Source organism: Miniopterus natalensis, chromosome 1 (assembly GCF_054644295.1).
Source record: "Miniopterus natalensis isolate mMinNat1 chromosome 1, mMinNat1.hap1, whole genome shotgun sequence".
Taxonomy (NCBI): Eukaryota; Metazoa; Chordata; class Mammalia; order Chiroptera; family Miniopteridae; genus Miniopterus; species Miniopterus natalensis.
Genome location: NC_142081.1, coordinates 69,294,136 through 69,322,126, shown reverse-complemented (window position 1 = coordinate 69,322,126; position 27,991 = coordinate 69,294,136). Strand labels below are relative to the sequence as shown.

The following is a 27,991-nucleotide window of genomic DNA, read 5'->3' as shown; positions in this document are numbered from 1 at the left end:
CACCCCCTCCTTCCTAGCCTCACGCCCACGTGGTGTGCGGGGTGTGTGTACGCCAAAGTGGGAAGGCAGGGAAGAGGCCGAGAAGCCCCTCCCACTGAAGCCGGCGAACACCGCCACGCTCTGGACCACCCACCAGCCAGGAGCTGTCGTAGGAGCCGCAGGAGCGCAAGGCCTTGTTTACACCGACTGCAGCCACAGCGTTGGCCAACCGCTCCTTCGTCATGCGCCTCCTCTGTCACTCAGCTCCCGGCTTCCCCGCCCGCGGACTGCGTACGTCACGCGACGCCCTTAACGGCCCCGCCCCCTTGGCCCGCTAACTGGACAACTGAGCATGGTGATTGACAGGTGGGTGGGAGAAAGTGCGTGAGGGGTGTGAGGGGAGGAGACAGCGCGCGACCGTGGAAGGGCGTTCGCTACTTGTTGGGAGGAGTAAGTGGGGAACCGGTTGTTTTCCATATCAGAGACAGCGGAACTACAATTAATAGGTGAGGGGTGGAGCTTACAAAGACGTTGGTGGTTCGCTGAAGAGAGGGGTTTTAGCACGGGGATACAATTTGCCGTCGGTCCCTAAAAGTTCTTGTGGCTTCGCACTTTTCAGATGGTCCCTGAGCCCCCCCCCCCCCCCCCCCCCCCGGCTCCAGCGTTCTTCTTTTCGTTGGTTGCAGCTTCAGTCGGCCCTACCATAAGGGTGCCCCTGTAGGGTCTGTTCACGTCGCTGATGGGGGACCCAGGCCTCCATACCCTCCTTTCTGGGTTTAGCTTCCGGAAGCCTTGTTCTTGTGGAGAGAGCCCCTTCTAGACCTCTCCTTAGCCGCTCGGATAACTTTTTAGATGACCCCTGGCTTCCCTCCCCGGTCTTCGTAGACGCTCGACGATTTGCAAACCTTCCCTAGACCCTCAGTCCTTGCGGCGCCTCCGGGTCCCGGGGTGGTGGGCTAGGGTGTGCAAGGACTCCGCCTGCTATCCACTCTGCAGGTTTATTAGTAACCTTGTTGAGTCCAAGGCCGGACTTGCCACGTTTCAGGATCTTCGCCCAGGCTTGGGGGCGGGGGATATGGCTCAAGTGACTTCGCCGTACGGGGCGCAAAGGTCAGGGGTCTAAGCTGCACCTCAGCGCCCCGAGCCCGCGCTCCCTTAGAAGTGCTTCTAGCCCTGGCCGGTGTGGCGCAGTGGTTAGAGCGTCCGCCCGCTCACGGAAGGGTGGGGGTTCGATTCCCGGTCTAGAGCGTGTACGTTGGTTGCTGGTTGGAGCCCCGTGCCTATGGGGCGGGTGCGGGAGGCAACCAATCCACGTGTCTCTGTCACATCGATGTTTTTCTCTCTTTCTCTCCCTCTCCTTCCCTCCGCTCCACGCTCTCTAAAAATCAATGGAAGAAACATCCTTAGGTGAGGATTAACAACAACAATAAAAATAAGTGCTTTGAGCTGTCCCTGGCCTAGAGTCCCCTAAGGACAGGGAGGGGAGGACATTTAATATCCCTGGGCTTTCCCTTCTGGGCCTCACTCTCCCTGGGAGTGCCAGGGTGTAGTCAGTTCTTTGGGTGACTGTCACTGGTCTGTAGACTGCTAAACCCCAGTTTCTCTCTGGTCACCAGGGCTGCTTCAAGAGTGTTTCACTTGTACAATCCAACCCACGCTTACTTTACTACTGATAATAGCAATACACTGTAAACAAATATACCCCAATATGGGATGGAAGTGGTTAAATAAATTATGGTCCATGTAGTAGGACACAGACATACCCGGCAAGATATTAAAATTATGTAGTCTTCTATTTTTATGCTATGGAAAACTGTTCAAGTTGCATTGTTATGTTTTAAAAATAGTTCTGGTGGCATATTGTGGTGGATGCAAAAACAATATAGTTTCAATTTTGCATAAAAAAGTATAAAAATACCCAGGCTTATTATACCATTAAACAAATAACAAAATGGAAAAGGCCTTGCATGAATTAGTAACAAAGGTATAGCATAAACATTGCATTATGATTAAAACAACTGGAGCACCCGAAGTCCACAAAAAACCAGAAACTGTTAACTCATCTTAATAATGCATTTTTTGACGACCTCTTTCCTCTTCTTGGTCTCTTCTCCTTAGCACTTATAAATCCAGTTTAAAACTGAATGAAATCCAATATCAAACCTTTGAAATATGTAACTTGTACATTATTGAATAAACATGAAAGTCATGGAAATGTAAAAAAATTTCTGAGGTTTAATTATCAAAATGAGTCTTTTCTCTTTTTAAAAATATGTTTATGTTGATTTTAGAGGGAGGAAGAAAGAGGGAGAAACAAACAATGTGAGAGAGAAACATCAATCCTACCTCCTACATGGACCTTACTGGGGATGGAGCCCACAACCTGGGCATATGCCCTGACTGGGAATCGAACCAGCGACCTTTTGATGCAAGGGACAACACTCAACCAACTAAGCCACACTGGCCAGGGCAAAATGAGTCTCTGAATCCACTGATTGAATTTTTTTTTTTTTTTTAATCCTCACCTGAGGATATTTTTTCCATTGAAGTTTTTTTATTTTTTTATTTTTTTAATTTTTTTTTACAGAGAATGGAAGGGAGGGGAAGAGACACAGAGAGAAACATCGGTGTGAGAGAGGCATTGATGCCTGCAACCTCATCACGTGCCCTTGGCCGGAATCAAACCCGGGATCCTTCAGTCCGAGGGCTGACGCTCTAACCACTGAGCCAAACCAGCTAGGGCCCACTAATTGATTTTTGTATGTAAGATTTTTTTAAGGCTATGAACTTTATTATGTCACTTGTGACTTATAGTATTTTAAAAATGAACAGTTTATCTATAGGGTATACTATGTGTTCCATTGAAAGAAAATGGCATTTCTTTTTTTATTATTACAGTTTACATTCATTATTATTATGTATTAGTTTTAGGTGTACAGCATAGTGGTTAGACATTTATATAACTTACGAAGTGATCCCCCTGATAAATCTAGTATCCATCTGACAGCAAACATAGTTATTACAATGTAATTGACTATATTCCCTATGCTGTACTTTATATCCCTGTGACTATTTGTAAGTACCAATTTGTGCTTCTTTTTATTTTATTTTATAAATATATCTTTATTGATTTCAGAGAAAGGAAGGGAGAGAGAGAGATAGGAACATCAATGATGAGAGAGTCGTCACTGATCGGCTGCCTCCTGCATGGCCCCTTCTGGGGATCCAGCCTGCAACCTGGGCATGTGCCCTGACTGGGAATTGAACTGCGATCTCCTGGATCCTAGGTCAATGCTCAACTGAGCTACACCCATCTGGGCCAATCTGTGCTTCTTAATCACTTCACCTTTTTCACCCAGTCCCTCAACACCCCTTCCCTCTGTCAACAGTCTGTTCTGTGTATCTATGAATCTGTTTCAATTTTGTTTGTTCATTTATTTTGTTATTTAGATTCCATGTGTAAGTGAAATCATATGGGATTTGCCTTTGTCTGACTTATTTCACTTAGCTAATATCCTGTAGGTCGATGCATGCTGTCGTAAATGGTAAGATTTCATTCTTTTTTATGGCTGAGAATATTCCATTGTAGATATGTAGCATACCTTTAAAAAATTTTTTTGTTGTTAATCCTCACCTGAGGATATTTTTTTCTGATTTTTGGAGAGAGTAGAAGGGAAGGAGGGAGGGAGGGAGGGAGAGAGACATCTATATGAGAGAGACACATCAGTTGGTTGGCTCCTGCACTCACCCTGTGCCCTCGATGGGGAATTGAACTCAAGACCCTTCTGTGTGTGGGCTGATGCTCTACCACTGGGCTGCATTGGCCAGGGCAGTCTTTAATCCAGTTTTAAAAAAAATATGGACCGCTTCATGAATTTGTGTGTCATCTCTGTGCAGGGGCCATGCTAATCTCTGTATCTTTCCAGTTTTAGTGTATGTGCTGCCCAAGTGAGCACAGTCTTTAATCCATTTTGAATTTATTCTTGTATCTGGTGTAAGAAGGTGATCCAGTTTCATTTTTTTTTTTTTTTTGCATGTATTTGTCCAGTTTTCCCAGGACCATTTATTGAATAGATTGTCTTTACCCCATTGTGAAAATGGCATTTCTTTAAAAATAATTATAATTAAGTCAGTTTGATAAGCTCTATTGGCCTATACTCTCAGGATTTTGCAATTTGGTGTGTTGCTTGGTGACAGTTTGTCAAGTGATTTTCATTTGGGCAGCTCTACTTTCCCAGCTACACTAAAAGCCACTGAGAGGCTTTCTACCTTTAGCACCCATTTTAGGACCAGTTCTGGTAATTGCAAAGTAAATGTCAGCTAGTTGACTGCCTGTCTGACCTGCCTTGGGGTTTCCTGCTCATTAGTATCTCCACTAGAGGGCAGGCTGGGCTAAAGAGGAGAGAGGAAAGCAAATTTTTCTTTCTCTGGCAGATACTGCCCTCCCACTTTGAGATCCCATCTCCTAACCTGGTGACTGCACAGAGCTCCTGGGACACTTGTACAGCTCCAGGCATGGAAGGGAAAATTTCTGAAGTGACTGATGATGTGTTTTCACGTTATCTTCTTGCAGCATTCTCTTTGTAGAGGAAAGGGGGAAGTATGGTAATTTACCCAGGACTTAAAATGTGTTGACTATAAAGCAATTGAGTAATGATAGGTTTTATAATACTTTCATGTCCCGTGTTCTTGAGAACCAGAATTTTTTGTGTGGCGGACAGGAGGTACAGATGTGATATAGAAGTAGTTAAAAATCCTTGAGCCCTGAGTTTGAATAGGAACTATCAGTATGAACTTATGTGATGTTTTATTTTTCGATCCCTATCTACTGAAAAGGTCTAGAAACAATGATTAGTTCAGTATCAATGAATACTCCTTCCACCTATGTCTTAAAATACCACTTCCCACAGAAAGAAACCAGAGCTTGGAGAAATGGCTGCTTCTAGGTCTGGGGCAGGAAATGTACAAGATGAACACGGAACAACTTATCATACCAGAGAACAAAGAAGCCAGCAAACACTATCAGGGTAATGTCAAAAGGACTCAGGAGCCTAGTTCTCATGGCCAAAGATGGGACAAGTTGAGCATAATAAGGATAATTTAATAAACATTATGTTTAGGAGGCTTAGCTGGGTAGCTCAGTTAGTTATAGAGTGTTGTCCTGATAAGCCAAGGTTGTGGGTTCAATCCCCAGTTAGGGCACATACAAGAATCAACCAATGAATGTATAAATAAGTGGAACAACAAATTGGTGTTTCTCTGTCTCTCCCCCTTCCTCTCTAAAAAATCAATAAAAAAATAAATAAACATTATGTTTACATCCATGAGTTCATAATGGGGTTTGTGTGTGTGTGTGTATGTATGTATGTAACTAATTGGTCACCTTTTTGAAGGATAAGAAAACAAATCATTATTGTGAAGATAGTAAATAAAGAAAAAGAAGCAGTTATATTGCTATTCCTATATAAACTGTATCCCAGGGTAATGTGTAGAAGATAAAGGGAGTGTCCCTTTGTAAAAGTATTACAACTATTATGACAGAGCTTAGATATGGCTGCTTTGAAATCCCTAATAAATTAATGAGTCTAAGCATTGAACATCCAGGCCTGGATTCTTCAGTAGTTAAATTGAAGTAAAAGAAAGGAATGGAGGGGGAACCTCTAGATTGAAAGATATTTAAAAAGCATATGAAATTTTTGAAAAATGGGCAAAGCTAAACTATAATGTTTAGGGATGCACATTTGGGTGATAAAACTACAGAAAAAAATATATATTAGCAAGCAAGGAAGAGATTATGGTGTACCATAGTACTCATTTATGCCAGGAAGGAGGGACTGTGACAGAGATGAACATGGTGAGGAGGTGTGTGTGGTGGTGGTGATGGGGGGCTACTTTTGGTGTCTGGCAAAGTTCTGTTTCTTTCTCTAGGTGATAGTTTCAAGGATATTTACTTTAGTTTATTAAGTTATACCTTGTTTTGTTTTTATGTATTTTAAAATAAAAAGGGTAATTAAAATGCATTATCTATTATCATTTATCTGGAGCTATAGGCATGCAGCCCAATTTTATTCTAATTGACACAATAATTTTTAAGACTAACATCTTCACATCACTGTGCATTTAGATACCAGAACGATATCTGGAACTCCAGTTCCCTGCCTCTTTCCTGGAGGGACTTACTTCCTAACCAATTTTCTTTCTCCTCTAAAATTTATTTACATTGCTCATTTTACTCTTAAACTGTAGAGTCAGCAATATATAATATAGGCTTACATGGCCTAATCTAATCAATATATAGTGGAAAGGTGAGGGCAGCTAACATACATTCAAAGGTTACTCCATGCCAGGTATAGTTCTGAGTGTCTGGCACCACTGACTTAATTTTAACAATACTGTAAGGTGTAGGCACATCTGCATTCTACAGATAAAGAAACCAAGAGGCACCCCTGGCTTGAGTCTACTGTGTGCCTAACATCTGGTATGCTGCCTCAGATCATATTGTTTCAGTCATCACATGCTATTTATGAAGCTGACAATTTGCATATGAAGCTGAGAATTTATGAAGCAGAGACATGTATCTGCAGTTATCATTTACCCTTGGCTCTACTCTTTACTGTGTGGCCTTGGGTAATTATTTAACCTCTCTGTAAGTACAATGGACTCCATTGCTCACTGTATTTTAGCATGTGATCCACTCTGACCTTTAGAGTTTTCTGCTCTTACACATTGTAGCTGGTTATTGCTGATTTCTAGAACACTTGGTGTTTCCTCCTCTTGTGTTTTCTTTTGAGGAAATCCCCAGTAATTCTGTGTTGTTTGTTGAAGTTTATTCTTATTTTCTATGTACAGACTTCCATCTTACCAACCTCAATTTATAGTCATTCAGCCTGATCCAGATCAAGGTGAGGTTATCTTTAGCTGATGCCCCTGATTTATGTAGGGTCATCACTCTTTTTGTAGTTTCCCTCTAAAATTGATTTCAGAGTTTAGGCCAAGGCCTTGTTATTCAAACTTTGGTCCCTGGACCAGCAGCATCAGCATTACTCAGGAGCTTGTAAGAAAAACAGAATCTCCAGGACACCCCAGACTTGCTGAATGAGAATCTGCATTTTAGTAAGATCCCCAGGTGATTCATATGCACTTTAAGTTTGTGAAGCATAAATAAGTAGCTTCTAAGATCCTTATAGTTCTATAAGTCTAGGCTGCTATCAGAGACATGTCTCTGCAGTTATCATTTACCCTTGGCTCTACTCTTTACTGTGTGGCCTTGCGTAATTACTTAACCTCTCTGTACCTTTGTTTCTTCTTTGGTAACCTGCCTCAAAGAGTTGTTTTGTATGTGCTTAGGACAGTGCCTGGCACATAGAAAGTGCTATAGAAGTGTTAGTTGTCCTAATACTGAATAAGCTTTCATGAATACTTTGTGAGTCCCAATTTCAGGTCAGGCAGAAGGAAAAACAGTTTTGAGAATCCACAATGGAACTGCATCACTGGAGAATAGAGGCTTCTGCTAGTCTGAGTAGAAGATCAGGAATTTTAGGCCTGGAGGCTATACTGAGCAGCTCGCAGAGGCCCCCACCTTTTTAAGACCTCAGGACACAGAGTAGATAGAGCCTTCTCCCAGCAGTTCCTACTTAGATGGTAGAGCTGCCTGTAGTACACCAGTTGCTTGCAGGGGTAGGAAGAAGATTGTGAAATTGGTGTTAGAGGGAAGCCTGTGAAGATAAACGGGAAATGAAAACACAAATGTTATGTAAAATAAATGAGCATCTTTTATTATTGGATAGCATGTGAGGAAACGCCTGTGGCCTGGTCTCAGGGCACCCAGAAGATGTTAGTTTTATCAAATTGCTCATATTTTCTGCAAGCCTGGTTGCTCTCCAGTTCCTAGCTGGTGGTAGCTGGTGGGGGATGCTATGCTTTCTGGCTAGTCTGGAGCCTCAGGTCACATTCTGCGCACACGTCCCTCCAGGGCCTCCAGCTCAGTCAGTACCTCCTTGGGCAAATCCTGGTTGACCTGCTCTGTCAGGTAGCTCCTAATTTCACGAACCTCCTGTTCCCAGAAGTCCTTAGGGAGCGAGAACAGCTGGGTGGTATCTATGGCTCCCAGGCCGCTGAGATCCAAGGCGCCTTCCTTTGGCACCAGCCCAATGGGCGTCTCTCGGGCACTGTCCTCCCCCTCTAGCCGCCGGCAGATCCAGTCTAGCACTCGAGCATTCTCTCCAAAGCCTGGCCACAAGAAGCGCCCAGCCTCATCACGCCGGAACCAGTTGACATGGAAGATGCGAGGCAGCCGGGCCCCCTTGCGCCCTTCCATGCTCAGCCAGTGTTCTAGGTAGCGCCCAAAGTTGTAGCCAAAAAAGGGCCGCATGGCAAATGGGTCATGCATGATCATCTTCCCTGGGGAGAGGAGAGGATGGGTAAGGAAACTTCCTCCTTACTGGAAAAGAGACGAGCCACCCAGCATCCAGCTGGAGGAAGTTGTAAAATGTTCATGGTTCTGGAATATCCCCAGGGCAGGATGAAAAGGGATGGGGGAAGGGCTGGGCAGGAGGAAGGTCTGGCTCAGGCAGGGAGAGAAGAGGCAATGTGGGCACACGGGAGAGGGACAATGGAAGGTGCGTACCTTTGTGTTCAGCCGCAGCAGTGGACTCAGAGCGCATGGCGCTGCCCACAAACACTCCGTGGCGCCAGTTGAAGGCCTCGTATACCAGGGGCACTCCTAGAACACCAGTGAACGGGGCCACTCATTCCATCCTTTCTGGTGAATCTAATTCCTAATCTCTCTCCTAGGCCTCAGCTGTCCCATTTTCAAACCTTATGCCTCCCCCCAATTTTGTATTCTCCAGGGGAGAGCTATGGAGACAGACAACTATGGTTGGCAACCCTGAGCTTTAAGGACAAGAGGGAGGTGAGCCTTGATGTAGACCCAGATCCTTTACTGAGAAGGCATGGAGCCCACACAATGTTTACCTTTGGGTCTGCGGCCTCCAAAGATGATGGCATCAATGGGGACACCCTCTGGGGCTTCCCAGGCAGGGTCCATGATGGGGCACTGGCGAGCCGGGGCACAAAAGCGAGAGTTGGGATGTGCACAGGGCTCCTTGTCACCTGGCAGAGGAAATACAAATACTACCACTTCCAAGGGCACATCCACCCCCAACACACATGCATGCAATCTTGCACAATTTATTTTTGCCTCATCAGCTCCCTACAACCTCATGTGGTAGGGAGTACGGAGTCAGGACATCTCCCCTAAAAGATCAGGTTATTTATCCATAATGGTACTAACAGCTGAGCTCTGTGAGAAGAGTGGGAGAGGAATTGGGGTTCAGCAGGGCACTAATGTTTATGCCAAACTATAGCCATGTGACATTGACCAGTGCTCAAAGGAATGGGGTTAGATGTTGGCATAATTTCCCCCCAAAAAATGATTTATTTATGGGATATTATTTAAATAAACACTCAAACCTAGAGCAAAACCTGAGTCTGTCTGGTGAGTAATTCAGACAATTGACTTTTTATCAGCAAATGCAAGAAGACAGAATCTCCTGAGCTATCAAAATGCAAATAGGAAATGATTTTAAAGCTAACAGAATTTTGGTGATTTCCCTGGGTCTGCCCAGTCCCTAATGGAGTGATAAGACTTGAAGAACTCAGACAAAGATATAACTTGAGCAGGTGGAACCTGAGGAGCCCAGGTCATTTGGCCCTTTCGGGTGCCCTGGAGACAGTTTGGGACAGATGTGTAAGGGGCAGATGTGTAAGGCATTATCATGGGCACACCAAATGAACATGGTGCCTTCTCTGCTGGAGGTTGCTGGTTAGACCTAGGGGACAAGGGAATCAAAGAGCCAGTTACCCCTGCCCTCTTTCCACCCCCCATCTCCTGCCTCCATTCTCAGAGAAGAGCCATCCTTTACCCTTCTCTCTCGCACTTTCATCAGCCCATAATTCAGGTCCCTAGCACAGGGTGTTATTCTGGGAACTGAAACTGGGCACAGCATGCCCTAGTTATACCCCTGAATCCAGAGATGATGAAAGGGTTGGGAAATTAGTCTGTAGGGAAATATAAAGTTTTCTTGGATTTCTCAGTGGGGTAGGAAGGCTGAGGAGGGCTTAATGATGATGTTAGAGAAAAAAAGGGTGATTAGATGAGGAGGGCAACTGCTAGGTCAGCCTGGAAAACTTGAATATAGGCTTCAGAGACCAAAGGGCCACCCTCCCCCATCATGCTCTTCTTTGCTCCCATTCCTAGGTGTCTGGGCTCTCTGACTGCTGAAGGCCACTGAAAGCTGAAGGTCAGAGTGCAGGGTTGGGGGAGGGGGCAGGATTGCAAGGTATGGGGAGAATTGACAGGGTTGAGAAACTAACTTCTAGGAGAGGCTAAAGAACTGGTCTGATTTGGTCTGGAAGAAGAATTAGACTGTGTAAGTTGGAGAGAGAGGAAGGGTGAGGGTAAAAATACTGACCTTTAGACATTGGTTATTATACAGGGGGATGGTAAGAACCAAGTGGCAGGGGGAAGGGCAGGCTTCCTCCTTTCCTGATAGGTCAGACTTTATGGATTATGCTGTGAGCCCTATTCCTTCTGTAATAATTTTCAAAACAGTCCTTCTCTTTCCTTTTAAAAAAATATTCAGCTTATATTTATTGTGGATGTACTATGTGTTCGGTACTGTGCTAAAACCCTTTATATACATTTAATCCTTGAACAACCTTGTGATAGGTGCTACCCCCATTCAACTGATGGGGAAACCGACACTCAGGAGGTTAAGCAATTTAGCCAAGTCCAAAGCCAGTACTTAGTGGAGGTGGGATATGAACTGAATCTTTGCCTGGGATTGGAAACTGCAAACAGTCATAACTTCCTGTGCCTCCTGAAGGTCCTAGAAGATGGCTGTAGGTTGTGTAGGCTTTTATATCATCAAGGTACTGAGCCCTGGGAGCTGTGTCTTGACTCCCCTGCCCCACATACCAGGTTTCCAGGCCTTGCCCAGCCAGGAGGTGACAGTGACGCCAGGTGGAAGAGGCTGGTCAATGCCTTCCCAGTACACGCCACCGTCACTGGTCTCAGCAACATTGGTGAAAAGAGTGTTACTCTGGATTGTGGCCATGGCATTGGGGTTGGTGGTGGCAGAGGTGCCAGGGGCCACCCCGAAGAAGCCATTCTCAGGGTTGATGGCCCGGAGTCGACCTGTTAGGAGAAGTGAAAAAAAGGAAGGACCAACCAGGAAAAGTTGAGTGGTGAGCCAGGGAAGGTCCTGCTCTGCTCCTCTCTGCCCTGAGCTGGACCCTACATCTAGTGGGGAAAGGCTTTGTGTCTCTGCCAGGCTTTTTGGGGCAAGGTTGACTGTTCAAGAAAAGCTTCTTACTGACAAAACTCACCATGAGCAGTGGAGGGGAGACCTCTATGCTCTGGTAAAAGCCAAAACCAAGAGTATAATCCAAGGGCCACTCACCATCACTGTCAAACCTCATCCAGGCGATGTCATCCCCCACACACTCCACTTTCCAGCCTGGCAATGCTGGCCGCATCATGGCCAGGTTCGTCTTGCCACAGGCACTGGGGAATGCAGCTGCCACATAGCGCTTCTTCCCTGCAGGACTGGTGATACCCAGGATCTGCATGTTGCAGAGAAAGGGAATAAGGAGGAGGCCACCAAAGGTCAGGGCATGGTCTGCATGGGAAGGACAGCTACCAGTTAACAGGGAAGACTGATGTTTATTTACCTAAGAGGTGCACCGCCTTGCCACTGGGCCAGGGGTGGCAGCAAGGGGAAGCCCCCAACATTCAGCAGCCTGGGGTCAAAGCTTTGGGCTTTGGGCAGAGACCCTGCCCACCAGCCTGGCACCTGGCAGCGGGGAGGCGAGGTGACGCTGAGGCAGACTGGCCAGGCCCCACCACTGCCTTGTCCCCACAACTAACCCAATCCTCACCAGGCCCTCACCAGCATGTGCTCCGCTAGCCAGCCCTCATCCCTGGCCAGCCGAGAGGCGATTCGAAGGGCAAAGCACTTCTTGCCCAACAGGGAGTTGCCACCATAGCCGCTGCCGAAGGAGACGATTTCCCGCTGGTCGGGCACATGGCCAATCAGGGTTTTCTCTGGGTTGCATGGCCACTGGCTCACCGGCTCCCCTAGGGACAATGGGGTCACAGGGCTGCTGGCAGGGGCATCGGGAACTGGGGTGTCAGGGGCTGGAGGGGTCAGGGGTTGGCAGGAGAGACACTTGAGAGCAGTTGTGGTGCCAATGAGTGGCTGAAGCCCCCCACCTCATAGTATCCATCAGCTCTCATGCCCGTATTCTTAGATGTGGATAGTTGGCTTTCTCAATCTTGTGCAAACTGCTCTGCAAACAGCCTCACCCCCAACCTAGACTGCTGGCCTGGATCTGGGGAATTAGGTGTCTCATTAATTAGGATGGGTAAGATTTGGGGTTCCCTCTGAGTGTGAGCAGGCCTCTGCGTCTTCCCATGGATAGAGCAGGATCTCACCTTGCCCAGTCAGGGGCTGGCCCACAGAGTGCAGACACTTGACAAAGTCACCATCTCCCAGGGCCTGAAGCACAGGCGTCCCCAGCCGGGTCATAATACGCATGCTTGCCACCACGTAGGCAGAGTCAGTGAGTTGCACTCCGATGCGGGACAGTGGGGAGCCCACAGGACCCATGCTGAATGGAAGCACATACATGGTTCGGCCTATGGAGGAAAATGTCACCTGGATGACAGGTTCCAGACTGTTTATATCATGAGTGCCCTTGCCTCTGTGTCCCTGCCCTGGTTACCCCGCATGCAGCCTGGAAACCTCTCATCCACAGCTTGCTGGAACTCAGTTGGGGACATCCAGTTGCCCAGCTGCCCACGGGCCCCACCAGCTGGGAGGGGCACTGTGTCTCGTTGAGAAGGAGTTACAATCACCGTCTTGCTCTCTACTCGTGCCACATCCTTGGGGTCTGTGCGGGCCAGCCAGCTAGGGGAGAGGGGATTATCAGGAAGATGGGGGCCAGCAGATCTTTCTCATTCCCAGACCATTCTTTCAAGTTCAACTTTGACTCTAGGTCTTCTGCTTTCCCCCCATCCATTTGCACCTGTCTCTTTCTCCAGGTTTTGTCCCATTTCAGAGGAAACATGTAGGTATGCGGATGTTATTGCAGACTTAGCCCAAGCCCATATTTAACTAAGTAGTTCTCTTGGCCCCAGCCCTCTAAAGGCCTCTTCTCCTGGCAAAAACTCCCTGAGCTTGTGGGAAAAAAAAAAGAAAAAAAAAAAGTTTTTATTTGTATCTGCTTCTTTATTTAACATAAAAATACAGACCATTCCTAGTAACTCCTGACTTTGTTTCCTCTAAAGCTCCCATTCTTGCTCATTCCACTGAGATGGTTTAGTTAAATATGATTTTGTCTTGGTAAAGACAAAGAGGCTTCAGTCCAAGCAGCTACTGCCATCTTGTGGGTCACAGGGTTTAGGGCTTACCAGTTATTGTACTTGGGGAGCTTTCGGATGAGTCCCTGCTTCTCCAGCAGGGTCAGTGTGGCAGAGTTCTCGGCCTCAGTCCCATCACAGATGTGGATGCCCTCTGGTTGGCACAGGCGTGCACTGCGCTCCACAAAGTCTCGAACCCCAGTAGGCAGCTGGCCCAGATCTCCACTGAGTACTCGCAGGGTCTGGATGCTGCGCCTCGATGACCAGCCACAGGGGCTCAGCCTATGCCAGCTAAACCTGTGAGAGAAAAAAACAGAGGTAGTGAGCCAGGTACCTGTTCTCATGGAGGATGGGCAAGTCAACAGGATAGGAAGCTGGGGCTGCTAGGAAGCTGCTAAAGAAGTTCCTGGTGCAGATCCCATGAAGAGCAGGTTCCAGTAGATGTGTGGAATGGGTTCAGGCCACATGTATCTTGTGGCCTTTATGAGGCTTAATGAGGGTGTATCCTGGTAAGCAAGGGACAGGTATTGTCAAATGACCATAAAGGCCGTGTAGAAGAATATGTATAGGCATGCTGATGTTATTGTAGGCTTAGTTCATGCCCATGTTTAACTAGGTCTGGTCAATGTTTAGAAATGAACTGGTACCCTACCTCCCAAGTATTGATAAACTGTGCCTAGGTGACAGCTTCATGTGTTTGGTATTAGAAGCTCTCATCCCTGTTGTTTCCATTCTCAAGTCTAGTTTTTTAAAAGTTAAAAAGGCAGCTATTTTTACTTTATTTCTTCTGGTGCATATGCTGTAAGACTGTGAAAACATCATGCAAAGAACTTGTTCTTTGAGAGGGTACAGAGTGCCAGGTTTCTAGATTAGCACTCTTGCACAGAGAGTAGGTGATTGGATGTTGGGGTTTCAGGCATCAGATCTGCTGCCGCCACCTGGTCCAAAAGGATTGCAAAAATGTTGCCATTGGGTAGGTACTTTTGAACCATGTGAAAGGCTGACTATTGGGAAATATCACTGGCTGGGGTTCATGCCCCGATTCTCAGGAGGGCAGAGTCCCTGTTGTCTGTCCCTTCATATCCCTGGGAGAGGGAGAAGCAGGGTCTGCTCTGATTGGCCTGGACCCAGAGTGGAATAAGCCAGAGAGACCAAAGGCCAAGAAAGAGAAGTTGCCCTCCTATGCCAGGGAGGCATAGGAAAATGTGCCCCCATACCTAGGAGCACGTGATCCTATCCTTCCCCTGGCTCTCCTTCCTAGAGGACACATGCCTAGAGAGCTTTGGGTACTGGTGGTAGGGTGCAACAGCAGACTGCAGGAAGCTCAAATTCAGAGGGTGTAAACCTGGGGAAGGGAGAAATCTCAGACTATAGATGTGGGAGCTGGAGCCTGGATGGAGTGGGAACTGGGGTGGCTTCCACTGGGCAGAGTGAGATGGAAACCCAGTGTTGTCCCAGGGGCAGAGGAGGAGGGTGCCTGGAACCTGGATCTATTGTTGCCTCAGAGACAAGTTTTCCCTGAGCACTAATTTTAAAGATACAGTCTTTGGGAGAGCCTCTCTCCATGGGGAGCCTGGCTCAGGAAGTCTGGGGAAGCTCCACCACTCCCTTCCAGTCCCTTAAGTAGGACCTTCTCTTTTTCTTCTGCTCCAGAGACCACTTATATGGACGACCAGTTGGAACCAGCTGTGGGTAAAATATGGGGTCAGCTTGGATTCTGGAACAAAATCTGGGGAGAAGGGAGGCTATAGAGCTAAGACAGGAAACTATGAAAAGGGGAAGGCAGACAAGCAGGGCCTAGGCTCTCCTGTGATGGACGAGACAAAGCCAGCCATTTAGAAATGGAAGGCAACTTGACTCCCTCCTCTACCTTCTTCGCCTTCTTCGCCTGGCCCCGGGTCCCTCTGGCTGTGCCAGGCTTCCCGCCAGGTTCCAGTCGGGGAGGCCAGGGAATGAATGTTTACATTAGAGAGCTCTGAGCGGTCCCCGGGGCTCACGCACCCTTGATCCCTGGGCCCTCCTCTTCAGGGCAACCTGGGGCACAGGAGTTACCTCGGTAAAGGCGAGGGGAAGGGCTCAGAGACCAGGGTCGGCGGGGAAGAGCGAAGAGGTGGAAGCTCGAGTGGCAGACAGAGATGACGAGGTCGGAGACCGGCGGAGCGGGGAGGGGCAGGAGGGGCGGAAGCGGAGACCCGGAGCCGCAGCGGCCGCCCCTGGCCTCCGGCGGGCTGTCCGGCCGGACAGGCTCGGGATCGAGGAACACTCGCCCCTGCCCGCTGCCTCCTTGGGTGGGAAGCCAGGCCGAGGCTGATGAGCCGCAGAACACAGCCGGCAGCCCCGAGGGGCGAGTTCCGCGGAAGGTGTGGGTTGGCCCCGGGCTGGGGGTCACTCACCGCAGGCCGGGGCGGTACACAGCGGCCATGGCACCTGGGCAGGGGCTGTGGGGCGGCACGAGAACGTGGCGGAGACGGGGAGAGGTGGAAGACGGGGAAAGAGGGTGCTCGGCGAGGCGGGAGGGAGCCGGGGCTGGGCGGGAGGCGCTTAAGAAGGAAGCGGGCGGGCGGGCGCAGGGGCGGGACCTGACTGGGCCGGCGCGACCCCCCGCCCGGCAGCTCGCGGGGTCCCGGGCTCCGGGTCGCAGACCCGCCCAGCTGCCGCCCCACCCCCGCTTCCAAACCGCGCTCTCCCATTGGGGGACTGCGCGCTCCCTCGAGGCCCCGCCCGCCGCACATGATGTAACTTTGAGGACTCTTGCTCCGCGTAGATAGTGACAGACTCGGCGGCAAACAGGCGGGGGCGGGAGGCTGTGGGGCCCTGAAGTCTAGCAGCGGGCGTTGGGCATTAGGTTTCGCCTTCTCCCTAGGAACTGGGTACTCGGAGCCCCAGGACCTAACTGGAGGTCTCCTCTGTCCCTAACTCCCAAATCCTTGTTTCTTCTCCCCTGATGAGGTCTCCCTTCTGCCTTACCATGAAATGTGGTGTCTTCACTCCAGGCCTCTGCCCTGGTGGCTCTTTCCACATTCACCTGGAGAAAGCATCTGCCCCACGCAACCACCATCATAAAGTTCTCAGGTAATTTCTCAAGTAATGTCTCCATTCAGACATTCCTCTTCAACTTGAGACCACTGGGTATCACTCCAAACGCCACAGCATCTCAACTCAACATGTCCATGGGAGGCATCTGCTCAGCATCCACTCCCCCTTTCTGGTAATAGCACCCTGATGTTCCTCCTCAGTCTATGTGGTCATGTGGGTCTCCTGGGGGTAGGTTCTCAGCTTGGCCAATTCGTGTGTTTCTCACTCTGACTTCAGCAATTGAGAATGTTCAGGGATGGGCATGAGGTCCCTCTCTGGGGCTTTTTCTGTAAACTTTCAAAATATGCTCCCATCCTGGCGTTGCTGAGCTGGTAGACTATAAGCCTGGAGCTTCTGGGTGTCAGCTTAGCGCTGCAAAGCAGGAAACTTCCCCAGATGGAAGCCAGCTAAGGGAAGCAGAGCAGAGGGATGGAGAGAAACAAATTTGTGATTTCGGTTATAGGAGTCAATACGTTTTTTCTCTTGCTCAAGCTAATTGTTTTTATTTTTATTTTTTAGAGAGAGAAACATTGATTGATTGCCTCCATATGTGCCACAACTGGGGATCAAACCTGCAAGCTGGGTATGTGTGCCATGACCAGGAATCAAACCAGTCACCTTTTGGTATATGGGACAACACTCCAGCCAACTGAGCAACACTGGCCAGGCTGCTCAAGCTAATTTTAAGTGGATTTCCCCCATTTGCAACAGAAACAATCTTAATCTCAGAGTTCTGTGCTGGAATATAGTAAAAACAAGGAGAGCTTACCTCCAACCTTGGGCTTGCTGCTGGCCCTCCACTCTTTCACCCAGGCTCCATCCTGCACTTAACCTCATGTGTATGTATTTGGGACTCTTCCCTCCAGTTCCAACATCCAAACTGTCCACACCACCCAACTGCAAACAGCTGCCTATTTGCCCCTTTGGGCCCATAGGTGTGCACACTGGTGGACTGGTCAACGTACTGAAGGCCATTATCTCTTCCATGATCCTCCACCTGCTCTCATGTTTCCCTATCTCAGCCAATGGCCCCACCATTTAGCTAGTTGCCCCAGGGGAACCTGAATCAGTCGAGAATATTCCTTTTTTATTCTCCATAGCCAATCAGACACCAGGACTTTTGTATCTGTAGTTCACAATTATCTCTCAAATCTGTGTCTATCCCTATAGCCACTGTCTTAGTTCAGGGCTTATCTCTTGCTTGGTTTCAGGTGATAGCTTCCAAGCTACCTCTTGGCTTCTCCAAATGCTACCCTCTCTCCCTCCCACCAAGCTACTTTCCAAACTCTGCACTTAAGGTAAAATTGGAGAATTAAGAAAGAGGTATAATGTTTATTGTGTAGACACTAGGTGCCAGGTTCTCTGCTGGCAGCTTTACATGCATAATCTCATTCAGTTTCAAAACAACCCTATTACAGGTATGGATGCTCAAACTTAGAGAGGTTAAGTCATTTGCTTAAAGTCACATAGCTGGTCAGCTTGAGAAATGGAGTCTGATTATCAACTTGTCGTGCCTCCTCCCCACCCCCCGCAGTCTAATGTTATCCCCTTGATTTATCATTTAAAAAAGTGAAAACAGCCCTTGCTGGTGTGGCTCAGTGAGTTGAACGTTGTCCCATGCACTGAAGGGTTGCTAATTCTATCTCCGGTCAGGGCACATGCCCAGGTTGTGGGTTTGGTCCCCAGTTGGGGTGCATATAGGAGGCAACTGATTGATGTTTCTCATTGATGTTTTTCTCTCTCTCCCTTCCCCTCTTTCTAAAATCAATTTTAAAAAATATCTTTGGGTGAAGATTAAAAAAATTTTTTTGGTCTTGTTTTTTATCCTAGCTCCCAACAGAATCTGGCCTATACTAAGCACTTAATAAATGTTGATTAAATGAAAGAATGAACGAGTCTCATGTTTGTGAATCCTCCCCTCCCAAACCTCCCGTTTCTTCCTTCCTTAACTTTAGGCAGACTGAGCAAGGGGCTCCTGTGAGGATTTCCTTGCACTGCTGATACCCCTTATCTGCCACACACTTTTGTTCAGTTCCCTGGCCCTCCTGGCAGCCTGACCCACCAGCTGGCCCAATGTTCTGTCCGTGTATCACCACCAGGGGGCAGGGTGTGACCAACCTTGCTCTGATCTGCATTTTCTCCTTGGGGGAGGGGCTGGGCGCTGTTGGATGGTTCACAGACCCCCTGTAGTGGATGTTGCTGGGTGCCGCCCAGGTCCCTCCTTCAGGACCACGGTGCTCATTGTCCCAGCCACTGAGTGTTGGCTCCTGATGGCTCACAACTGAATGTTTCCCTGAGAACCATCTGTGGCCTAAGGGAACTGTCTTATCGAATGCAGTACCCCTTTCCTGGGATAACGTGTATCCAATGACTGGTTGATGTAGGGGTTTAAAGGTCTGGCCCCTTTGTCTCAATTTGAAACAACATGGAAAGTTCATCTGGGATGCAGAGCTCCTGTGGAATCAGCTGAAGCCTATTCTGTTGCAAGTGCAGTGCATTTCAACTTTTTCCTCTGCCCAGTCCTGCTTGTCTTACTCCCTTTGAAAGTCTTCCCCAGTAAGACAGCTGCACACAGTTTCCATCTCAGAGTTTGTTTCCAGCTTAAGATTTCCTCCAGCCCGGCCGGGCGTGGCTCAGCGGTTGAGCGTTGACCTAGGATCCAGGCGATCAGGGTTCGATTCCCGGTCGGGGCACATGCCCGGGTTGTGGACTCGATCAATGACTCTCTCCTCATTGATGTTTCTATCTCTCTCTCCCTCTTCTTTCCTCTCTCTGAAATCAATAAAGATATATTAAAAAAAAAAAAAAAGATTTCCTCCAAACAACTTGGATACTGTATTAGTCTCCTTATCTGACTCTAATCCCATTTTTGCTCTCCTTCACACTAGATCCAAAGTGATCTTTTTAAACTATCTGATCATGTCACGTCTCCACTGAAAACCCTTCAGTAGCTTCTCATTGCTCATATTTATTTATTTTTTAAGAGAATTTTTATAAGAGTTTATTTGAGCCATACTGATGACATATGCCGTGGAGCAAGATCTCAAATGCTCCCAGCTTCTCACTGCTCTTAGAATAAAGTCCACATTCTAAACTTGGCCTACAAGGGCTCTCTGCATGATCTGGCATCTGCGGACTTCTCCACCCTCACCACCATTCCTCCCATCTTTCCTGGTTTCTACTCTCTGGCTCCATTGGTCTTTTTTCAGTTTAGTGAACATGTTCACCTCTTTCCTGTCCAGAGCCTTTGCAAATATTGTTCCTGCAGCTTGCAATCCCCACCTTCTCCCACTTCCAGGCATGGTCACTTCTTACTCATCTGACTAGTCTCAGCTTAATGTGACTTTCTTAAACAAGCTGTCTCTACCATGCTACTTCCTCCCATGCCCCCACTTTAGATTAAGTTTTCATGAAATAAAATCTCATAGCATCCTGCTCTTCTCCTTCATAGCACTCATCTCAGTTACAATAGTTTATTTTCAGGCAGGTCCATCCCTAACATGTAGGCCTGGAACAAGTGTACAGATAGAGGCCCACAAACCTTGTGTTTAATATTTAAAACATTGACATAACTCAAGGTAACATACTGTTAAATATGTTCTACACTTCTTCCTTGACAAATTATACATAATGGTCTGGAATTTGGTTCAAATTTGGATTCAAATTTGGATTTTATTTGGAATCCTCAGGATTCCACAGTAGAATGTGGTGGTGTGGAGAGAGCCAGCTTTCAGCCACTGGCCCTCGGAGTCCACCTTTTTCCCCACCCCTGACACTGTCTTTTACTGCAAGGGCCCTCATGTGCATGTGTGTGGACCTCTCTGTCTCTACATCCCAATTCTGTCCACAGCCTCCTGCAAACAGCCACCCCTTGGCCAGTCGTTGGGTCTAGGGATGTGCATGTGAGTAGTGTGGTTTACCCTTGGGTGGGCAAACCCAGGAAGAGGACCACGTGTGCCCTAGAAGTAGGCTTGAGGTCCCTTGGGCAGGGAATTCCTAGGTATCGGGAATGTGAGGACTGGGCATATGGGCAGAGGAGGCCTGGACTCCTCCCTCCATGGCACTTAGCTGGAAGAGGACTGGAGTGGAGCCTTCCAAAGCACAGTGCCCAGGGCAGGGGCCACCAAAACAGCGATGTTTCTGTTACATCAGCCTGCAAGCTCCACAGAGGCAGGGCTGGCGTCAGTCTGATTTACTGAGGTCTGCCTAATGCTTAGCACAGTGCCTGGGGTAGGGTAGGTGTTTAACAAATATTTGCCAAATGAATGTAAGAGGTAGACCAGGAAGAGGTTTAAGGATTTGGGTCCATTACTGAAGATCTAGATACCAAAAGTCAGAACTAGGAATGAGAACAGATCTTACAGGGCTCCAGAAATGGATGCGGGACAGAGAACATAGTGACGGCATCCTGGATTACTGACTCTGTCTCTTCTCCTTTCCTTCCTCGTTGTTTTCCACCCCACTTCTCCAAACCCTTTGCCTACTTGGCCCTCTTTCCCCATGGTCCAGCATCCATCAGTCCATACCTTTTTACCTTTTGGTCTTTTGGTTTCTTTGTGACCTGACCATCTATCTGTCTGTTTCTCTGCATTTGTTTTAGTTCTTGGTCCTCAATATTACTTCCCTTTGCTTCTTTCTTCTACCATTTTTGCTCTTCTAGTCCTTTACTCCCATCACCTCTCTTTCTATTCTTACTGCCTTCTTGGTTTCCTCCCAGAAGCTTTCCTTTCTTTTAGTTTCCTATGGCCCTTTGCCCATCTTTTCCATGTGCCTACATCCCTCTGTCTCCTTCAGTCCAGATCCCTGGGGAGCCCCTGAATTGTTCTTCCCTCTGTCCCAGGTCTGCACCCATTGCCTCCTTAGCTAAGTCTTCCTGCCTCCCTTCCTCTGTTCTGTCATTCCTAGAGTCCACCTGGCTTCATCTTTACATGCCCAATTTTTTGTCCCCAGATGTCCTTGGGCCAGTCAGTGTCAGCATGCACCCCCTCCCCACAGAGGACCCATTAACCACCTTCTGGGCTTCAGCCTCTCCTTTCCATGTCCTTGGTCCTTTCCCCTGGACCAGCCCTTAGTCCCCAGACTCCTTTCCCTGGTCAGTAGTGCTTGGTCTGAGCCCCTAGCGGTTCAACCTGCCTGAGCTTGTTTAGTCTGATTCCTTTAGCCTGTTAGCAGCTTAGCCCTCGCACCTCTCCTTAGAGTCTCCAGTAAACAAGAGGATCAGTGCAGACCTGACAGCTGCTGGGGGGAGGGAGGGCAAGTGTTTGATTAGGCCAGACCAGGCATAAAAAACACTTCCTATTCCTTTTTCAACCAGGGAAATTATGGGGTCTCTTTCTTGGCTATCTGCCTTAGAGCCACATCCCATGGGCATGTGTGAGGGGTTCCCTGTCTCTATGATCCCCATTCCCATTTTGTGGCTTTGTTTCCAGGCCTTGGGCTTTTTGGTTCTTCTATAAAACAGCACTAGATCCAGGCAATCACACTGAGAAGCCTTTCTTCTTGAATAATGGTAATGATCTCTGCTCCACAAAGTGAAGGCCAGGTGTGGGAAGAGAAAGATGTCATCTGATCTAGGTCTTCTTATATATATGTAGAGAACACACACAAACACTCAACGCACCAAGGGAACCTGAGTTCAGTGTAGGCATTCTGTAGACCAGTGGTTCTCAAACTTTAGTGTTCATCAAAATTGCTTATTAAAATAGTTTTGTTTTGCCCCATCCCTAGAGTTTCTGATTTAGTAGATTTGAAGTGAGGCCAGAGAATTTGCATTTCTAACAAGTTTCCAGATGATGCTGATCTGGGGACCACACTTGAGAACCAGTCTTAAATTATATGAATCTCCCACCTTTTCACCCAACACCTAAGGCTGGGACTAGGTTAATTTTTATAAATGATGATCATTGGGGCTGCTAGACACCTGCAGCTTTCTTTGGGTTGGGAAATAGGATCTGTTAACCCCTTGGGAGGGTTGGGTGTCCTCAGAAGGTAGGAAATAACCTTTAATTCTATTCTATTTCAGTACAGACCCTATTTAAAAAGCTTCAGACAGGTTTAAACATCTTGGCTAATTCCTAGTATCCCTGTTCCAACTTCTACTTGGGGATGATAGTTCTAAGAGGTGTTAGGGGATTAGGCTGAAGATATAGGTCACCCATCAGCCATCTGGGAACCAGGATAAGTGAGAGGATGAGAGAGGGACAGAGATACACACAGGGAAAAGATGAGAGGAAGCAGAGGGCAAATGAGGGCAGTTACAAAAGTCTCAGATAGATTGGTGGTGATTAGATTTCAGTGTCCCACGGTGGCCTGGAAGGAAGCAGCAAACTTTCCCATTTTCCCTTCTCCTGTTTCTTCTCCTAAGCTAGACTGCCTGTCCTGGGGCTGGGTCAGCAAGAGTAGGAGAAACTGAGGATTGGATGGTCGAGTCCTGGAGATTCACTGTGGAGAAGATGGCTTCTCTTTCTGATGTTATAGCTACGAGAGTCATGAGGCTACATACGATGGGAATGAGGCAGGGGGCAGACATGTGAGGATTCCTGAAAATAGGAGACAATCCAAGAGTGGCTCCAGGTGAGAGTGGCTTTGGGAGAGCTTGGGCTCCCCCAAAACAATGACAAGGGGCTACAGAGTCTTGGAGGGTGAGGGCACTGGGAGCTTGTCTGGCTCTCTTTTCCAATCCCAGATTTTCAGTCGCCGCGGGCTGAGGATTGTGTTCACAGAAGGGTGGTGTTCTTCACCAGGGAGCTGAGCACATGTGAGTCAGACCATCCGTGAGGAGCTTTGTTGCGGAAGATGCCCGCTTTCCTTCCTTGAAAGCAAGCGTACTTGTCCTTTCCTCTTGTTCCCTCCAACACTCCAGGCCTATGAGATAGGCATATGATCCCCTTTACCTCATTGGCTGAAGGCCTAAGGAGCACAAATGACCTCAGAGAGCTATCCCTTTAAGAGAGCCTTGTGGGCTCTGTGCCCACAGCCCCTTGTTCTGAGCAGGGAGACACCAGGCCTTGCTCAATGGGGCCTCTGGTCTCTGGGGAAGCTGTGCTTGCCTGGCTCTGACACTGACCACATCACCTCTGCCATCCCTTAAGTAAGTATATGCCCTGGGCCTTCCTGGGTGCTGGGCCTCTAACCTAGAGCCTAGAGCCCCTTCCTCCAATACCTGCTGTCTGTTCTCTGTTATCTATTTTCAGGAATCCTCACACTTCTGTCCCCTGCCCCACTCCCACACTGACTAGCTTTATGTCCCTCACTGCTAACACATCAGAAACACAAGCCTCCTCACTTATCTCTTCATCTAATTCTCTCTGGACACTTCTCTCAGTGTCTCACCACCTTCTTCCTGCCAAGTACCAGTTCCTTCAATCTATGTCTTTGTTCCTATCTTCTCTGTCCTCTCAAGGTGAGGAGCTCAATAGATAGGCAACAACCATCCCCTGGTAGAGGAGGAAAGAGAGGCCTTGTCCTTCCCTCCTGCCTCTTTGGGCAGAGCCTGGGGTCTGAGATGTGGTAGAAAAGAGGGGTACCTAGGTTTGGGGCATCAAGATGGAGCCAAACTCTAAGCCTTGGGCATGAGCACTCCCTACTTTGCCCCTTCTGGGGCTGTGGGTGCTGGAACTGGGACCTGAGCTAGGGCTTGGGATTTCCAGGCTGGGAAGACTCTCCGAGGTCATCTAGCCAGAGGTTCCTCAGGTAAGCACGTGCTCCATGGTTGATAACAGGGAGGAGAGTTCTTTGGTGACATAAGTTTGGTACACTCTGTGTTGAAGTTGAACAGATGGTTTACAGAAGGACTTCTCAGATTAATTAGCTGCTGTGCTTTGTGAACGTGCAAGAGGTGGGGATGGGAGGCAGCATTTCTCAAAGTTATCTGAGCACAGACCTTTTCTTGGGTATTTTCAAACTTAGTGTTTCACAGATAACTCTTTGGGAAATCTTAAAGTCTAACTGCCTTCACTGAACAGAAGGGAAAACTAGGGCCGGAAAGGAGAAAGTGATATACTCAAGTTCACACAACTTAGGGGGTTCTGAATAGACAAAGGGAAGCCAATCTTGGTTGGTTTCCCTGGGAGAGACTGGCTTTGGGGAAAGATGGTTGCCACTCAGCCCTGATCTTTCTAAAACTGATTCTAAGATCTTTCTTTTTTACTTGCAAAATCTCTCACTCCTATAAAAGGGGTTCATTGATTGATCAATCCAGATGCACAGTAAGAACCTTCTATATGCAAGGCATTGGCTTGGGTGCTCTGAGAAACAGAGAGATATAATAATAGCATGTTATCCTTATACATACATTAAAATTCACAGCATACATGCTTCCCATTGTCCTAAAATATACACACACTCTCACAGTTAATTAAGCAAAATTTTTTAATTGCTTGGAAATGGAATGATGCCTCTTGAGATGACAGCGTCACAGCATGTTCCAGCAGTAGAGTTGGAGCACTGCCATATTCCTCTTGTTTTTCATAGACCTCAGAGGCACCAGTGGGGCCAGAGGCTGTGCTCTCCTCTTCCTCATTCAGGCCTTTAAGCCACTTGCCCCTGGTCAGGGCCCCCTACCACCTGAAAAGTTGGCTACCAGCCAGGAGGTGACTATGCAGGGAACAGGGCTGTGTCATCACCCTGGATTTCCAGAATTCAAGCTCCAGGATATCTGGGCTTCGGGGGAGCAGGTTTTGGTGAAGGAGGCTAGCAGGTGGCTCCAAGTGCTCCAAATTTCTCCTCTTTTTTTTTTGCAGGTGTGCCCCTCCCAATCCAGCCACAGAATGGCAATGCCTCCCAGCCCCCTGGCCATGGAATATGTCAATGACTTTGACTTGATGAAGTTTGAGGTAAAACGGGAACCTTCTGAGGGGCGACCTGGCACCCTCACAGCCTCACTGGGCTCCACACCTTACAGCTCAGTGCCTCCTTCACCCACCTTCAGTGAGCCAGGCATGGTGGGGGCCACTGAGGGCCCCCGGCCAGGCCTGGAAGAGCTGTACTGGCTGGCCACCACGCAGCAGCAGCTGGGGGCTGGGGAAGCACTGGGGCTGAGTCCTGAGGAGGCAGTGGAGCTGCTGCAGGGTCAGAGCCCAGTCCCTGTTGAGGGGCCTAACAGCTACTATGCAGGGAGCTCAGAGGAGACAGGAGCCCAGCATGTCCAGGTGAGTGATCAGTGAGCTGGTCTGAGGGGAAGCAGGGTGAGAGAAGGAGTTTCTGGACTAGGGAAGAAGGGCCCTTGAAAGAAATCAGATAGAGAAACAACGTTCACCTGCCCCCTCTTTCTTCCCCCCCCCCCACAAATGTAGAGAAATGAATAGGCTGACCCAGGAGGAAGAGGGAGAAGATAAGGTTAGAAGAGGGCAGATAAGGTTAAATATAAACCGTGAGTGGAAAACAGGGAATGGTGCGGAGTTAAGACTGGGAACGCGAGTGAAGTTGGCCTTTCGAGACTTGGTGCTTCCCAGCCTCCAACCTTCTCAGTAAGGATTGAGACTCATCCTATTAATTATAGACACAGATGGGGGTGTTGAGGGCATTAGGATGTAATCCAAATCCTTTGAGGGTCACAGGGTTGCGGCTGTCAGGACAGGAGAGCCAGATGCGTTGGAAAGGCGGGGTCTGTCCTGGAGCGTGTCCACTGGAGATAGTGGGCCTGGAGCCGGATGCTGAGGGCCACGCAAGGGCCGCTGGAGGTTCAGGCGGTGGATGCGCTGGCTCCACAGGGAGGCGGGCGTGGCCAGCTGCGCCGGGGGTGCGGGGGTGGGGTGTGGGGGGGTGTCCAAAGGTGCTCGCGTCCCTCAGCGAGGACCCGTGGGAGCTCGGAAGTGTCGGTGCCTGGGGCGGGGTCTGGACCGGGAGATGGAATCGGTGGAAGGGCGAGCATTCAGGTCGATTCCGGAGTCGGATGCGGGGCCTTCCCAGGGGGCGGGGCAGCCTGGCGCGGGGGCCTGCGTGTGGAGCTGGGCGGGACCCAGCCCTGACCCGGTCTCTCCCTGCTCCCTCTGCAGCTGGCCGAGCGCTTTTCCGACGCGGCGCTGGTGTCGATGTCTGTGCGGGAGTTAAACCGGCAGCTGCGGGGCTGCGGGCGCGACGAGGCGCTGCGGCTGAAGCAGAGGCGCCGCACGCTGAAGAACCGTGGGTACGCGCAGGCCTGTCGCTCCAAGCGGTTGCAGCAGCGGCGCGGGCTGGAGGCGGAGCGCGCCCGCCTGGCCGCCCAGCTGGACGCGCTGCGGGCCGAGGTGGCCCGCCTGGCCAGGGAGCGCGACCTCTACAAGGCTCGTTGTGACCGGCTGTCCTCCAGCGGCCCTGGGTCCGGGGACCACCTCCACTTCTTTCCCTGAGCCACTTAGGGCCGAGGAGTAGTGGAATAGGTTGGGTTGGGGATCACTATCCAGGAGGCAGCTGTTCTATTCACGAGGTGGTTATTGAGCGCCTAGTGCCAGACACTCCTTTGTATGACCACAGCAATATCCCCAAATTAACTGGATCCTCAAGGCATGCTCTGAGGTTAGATGATGGTCATTTTCTGGGAGAGGGTTCCCCTCCCCTCAAGCAGGCCATGCACAAAAACTCTCTCCTTTTTGTCCAAATCCACACGACCAGGATACTGATATCTGCAGGAGCCAGTGCCAGGCATTGTGTGTGTGTGTGTGTGGGGGGAGGTGTGTGTGTGTGATGACTGGGTGACAGTGCATGGGAGGTGAGGGAGTGTTGCAGCTTCCCACTCAGTTTAGATTTTAATTCAAGGTTTTCAACCTGTAGTGCATTAGGTAGTAATTAACAATAAGACTGTATTTTCATTCTGGGGCTTGTAACCTCCCCATTTAGTACTATTGCATTTGCAAGATTTTAACTCTCAATAGCAAGATAGACTAGGAACTTTATCCAAGAGCCTTTCCTCCTACCCAGCCCAGTGGCCTCCAGGGCCCAGAGCTGCAAAGGCCTGAGGAGCGCTGGGGGTGGTTAGTGTGGGCTGTGAAAAACCCTGAGCAGCAATCTGGAGACCTGGGTACTCCAGCTCCACCACAGGATACCTCTGTAATCTTGAGCAAATCATTTGCTCCCTGGGTCTTGGTTACCTCCTCTAATCCTTATTTGGACTGGATGACTTCTGACACCTTTGCAGTTCTGGTATTTCCTTGGTGTGGGAGTCCAGCGTCTTCCCCGAGACAGTCTCAACAAAGGGGCTTCCTGTCCTGCTCCGGCTTCCTGGCTGCAGCCTAGGCAGTGGATGAGCCCACACACTGGTCCTCTGCTGCTCCCTGCAGGCTGCTGCAACCTCCAGACCTACATAAGGTGACCCTGCTACCTCCTGCCTTTCTGAGGGCTGAGGTGAGACTTTCCCAGGCATGATGAGGAGCTGAGAGAATGCAGCTTTTGTGAATTAAACTTGAAGTCTAAGCAGAACTTTATGCTATTGACTAATGTTCTTGCAATTTAAGAAATGTTCATTCTTTATCCTTGCTTCAGACTTGTGGGGAGGGGGAGGGGGAGAGGGAGAGGGAGAGGGAGAGGGAGAGGGAGAGG

At 48.9% G+C, this 27,991-nt stretch overlaps 2 protein-coding genes and 1 non-coding gene across 4 annotated transcripts; 1 reads left to right on the top strand and 2 right to left on the bottom strand.

Moving 5' to 3' along the window:
* Nucleotides 1-20: 20 nt before the first annotated feature.
* On the top strand, nt 21-27,846 carry NRL (neural retina leucine zipper). Its single transcript, XM_016205862.2, has 3 exons — nt 21-345; nt 25,219-25,626; nt 26,473-27,846. The coding sequence occupies exons 2-3, from the start codon at nt 25,246-25,248 to the stop codon at nt 26,803-26,805; spliced, it is 714 nt and encodes a 237-aa protein (XP_016061348.2). The 5' UTR covers nt 21-345; nt 25,219-25,245; the 3' UTR covers nt 26,806-27,846.
* LOC148094195 (U6 spliceosomal RNA) lies at nt 3,832-3,935 on the bottom strand. The gene has a single exon (XR_015716300.1). It is a non-coding gene; the product is annotated as a U6 spliceosomal RNA (small nuclear RNA).
* Nucleotides 6,580-15,884, bottom strand: PCK2 (phosphoenolpyruvate carboxykinase 2, mitochondrial). Of its 2 annotated transcripts, none has more exons than XM_016205851.2 (10): nt 15,796-15,884; nt 13,454-13,699; nt 12,766-12,950; nt 12,476-12,679; nt 11,931-12,118; nt 11,442-11,604; nt 10,958-11,176; nt 8,953-9,090; nt 8,606-8,701; nt 6,580-8,379 (listed from the first exon to the last, which is right to left on the bottom strand). In XM_016205851.2, exons 1-10 carry the CDS (start codon nt 15,822-15,824, stop codon nt 7,925-7,927), a joined length of 1,923 nt encoding a protein of 640 aa, XP_016061337.1. In that variant the 5' UTR covers nt 15,825-15,884; the 3' UTR covers nt 6,580-7,924. The 2 variants fall into 2 exon arrangements, with proteins under 2 accessions (XP_016061337.1, XP_016061338.1); XM_016205852.2 differs by lacking the exon at nt 15,796-15,884 and adding an exon at nt 15,455-15,784.
* Nucleotides 27,847-27,991: the final 145 nt, after the last annotated feature.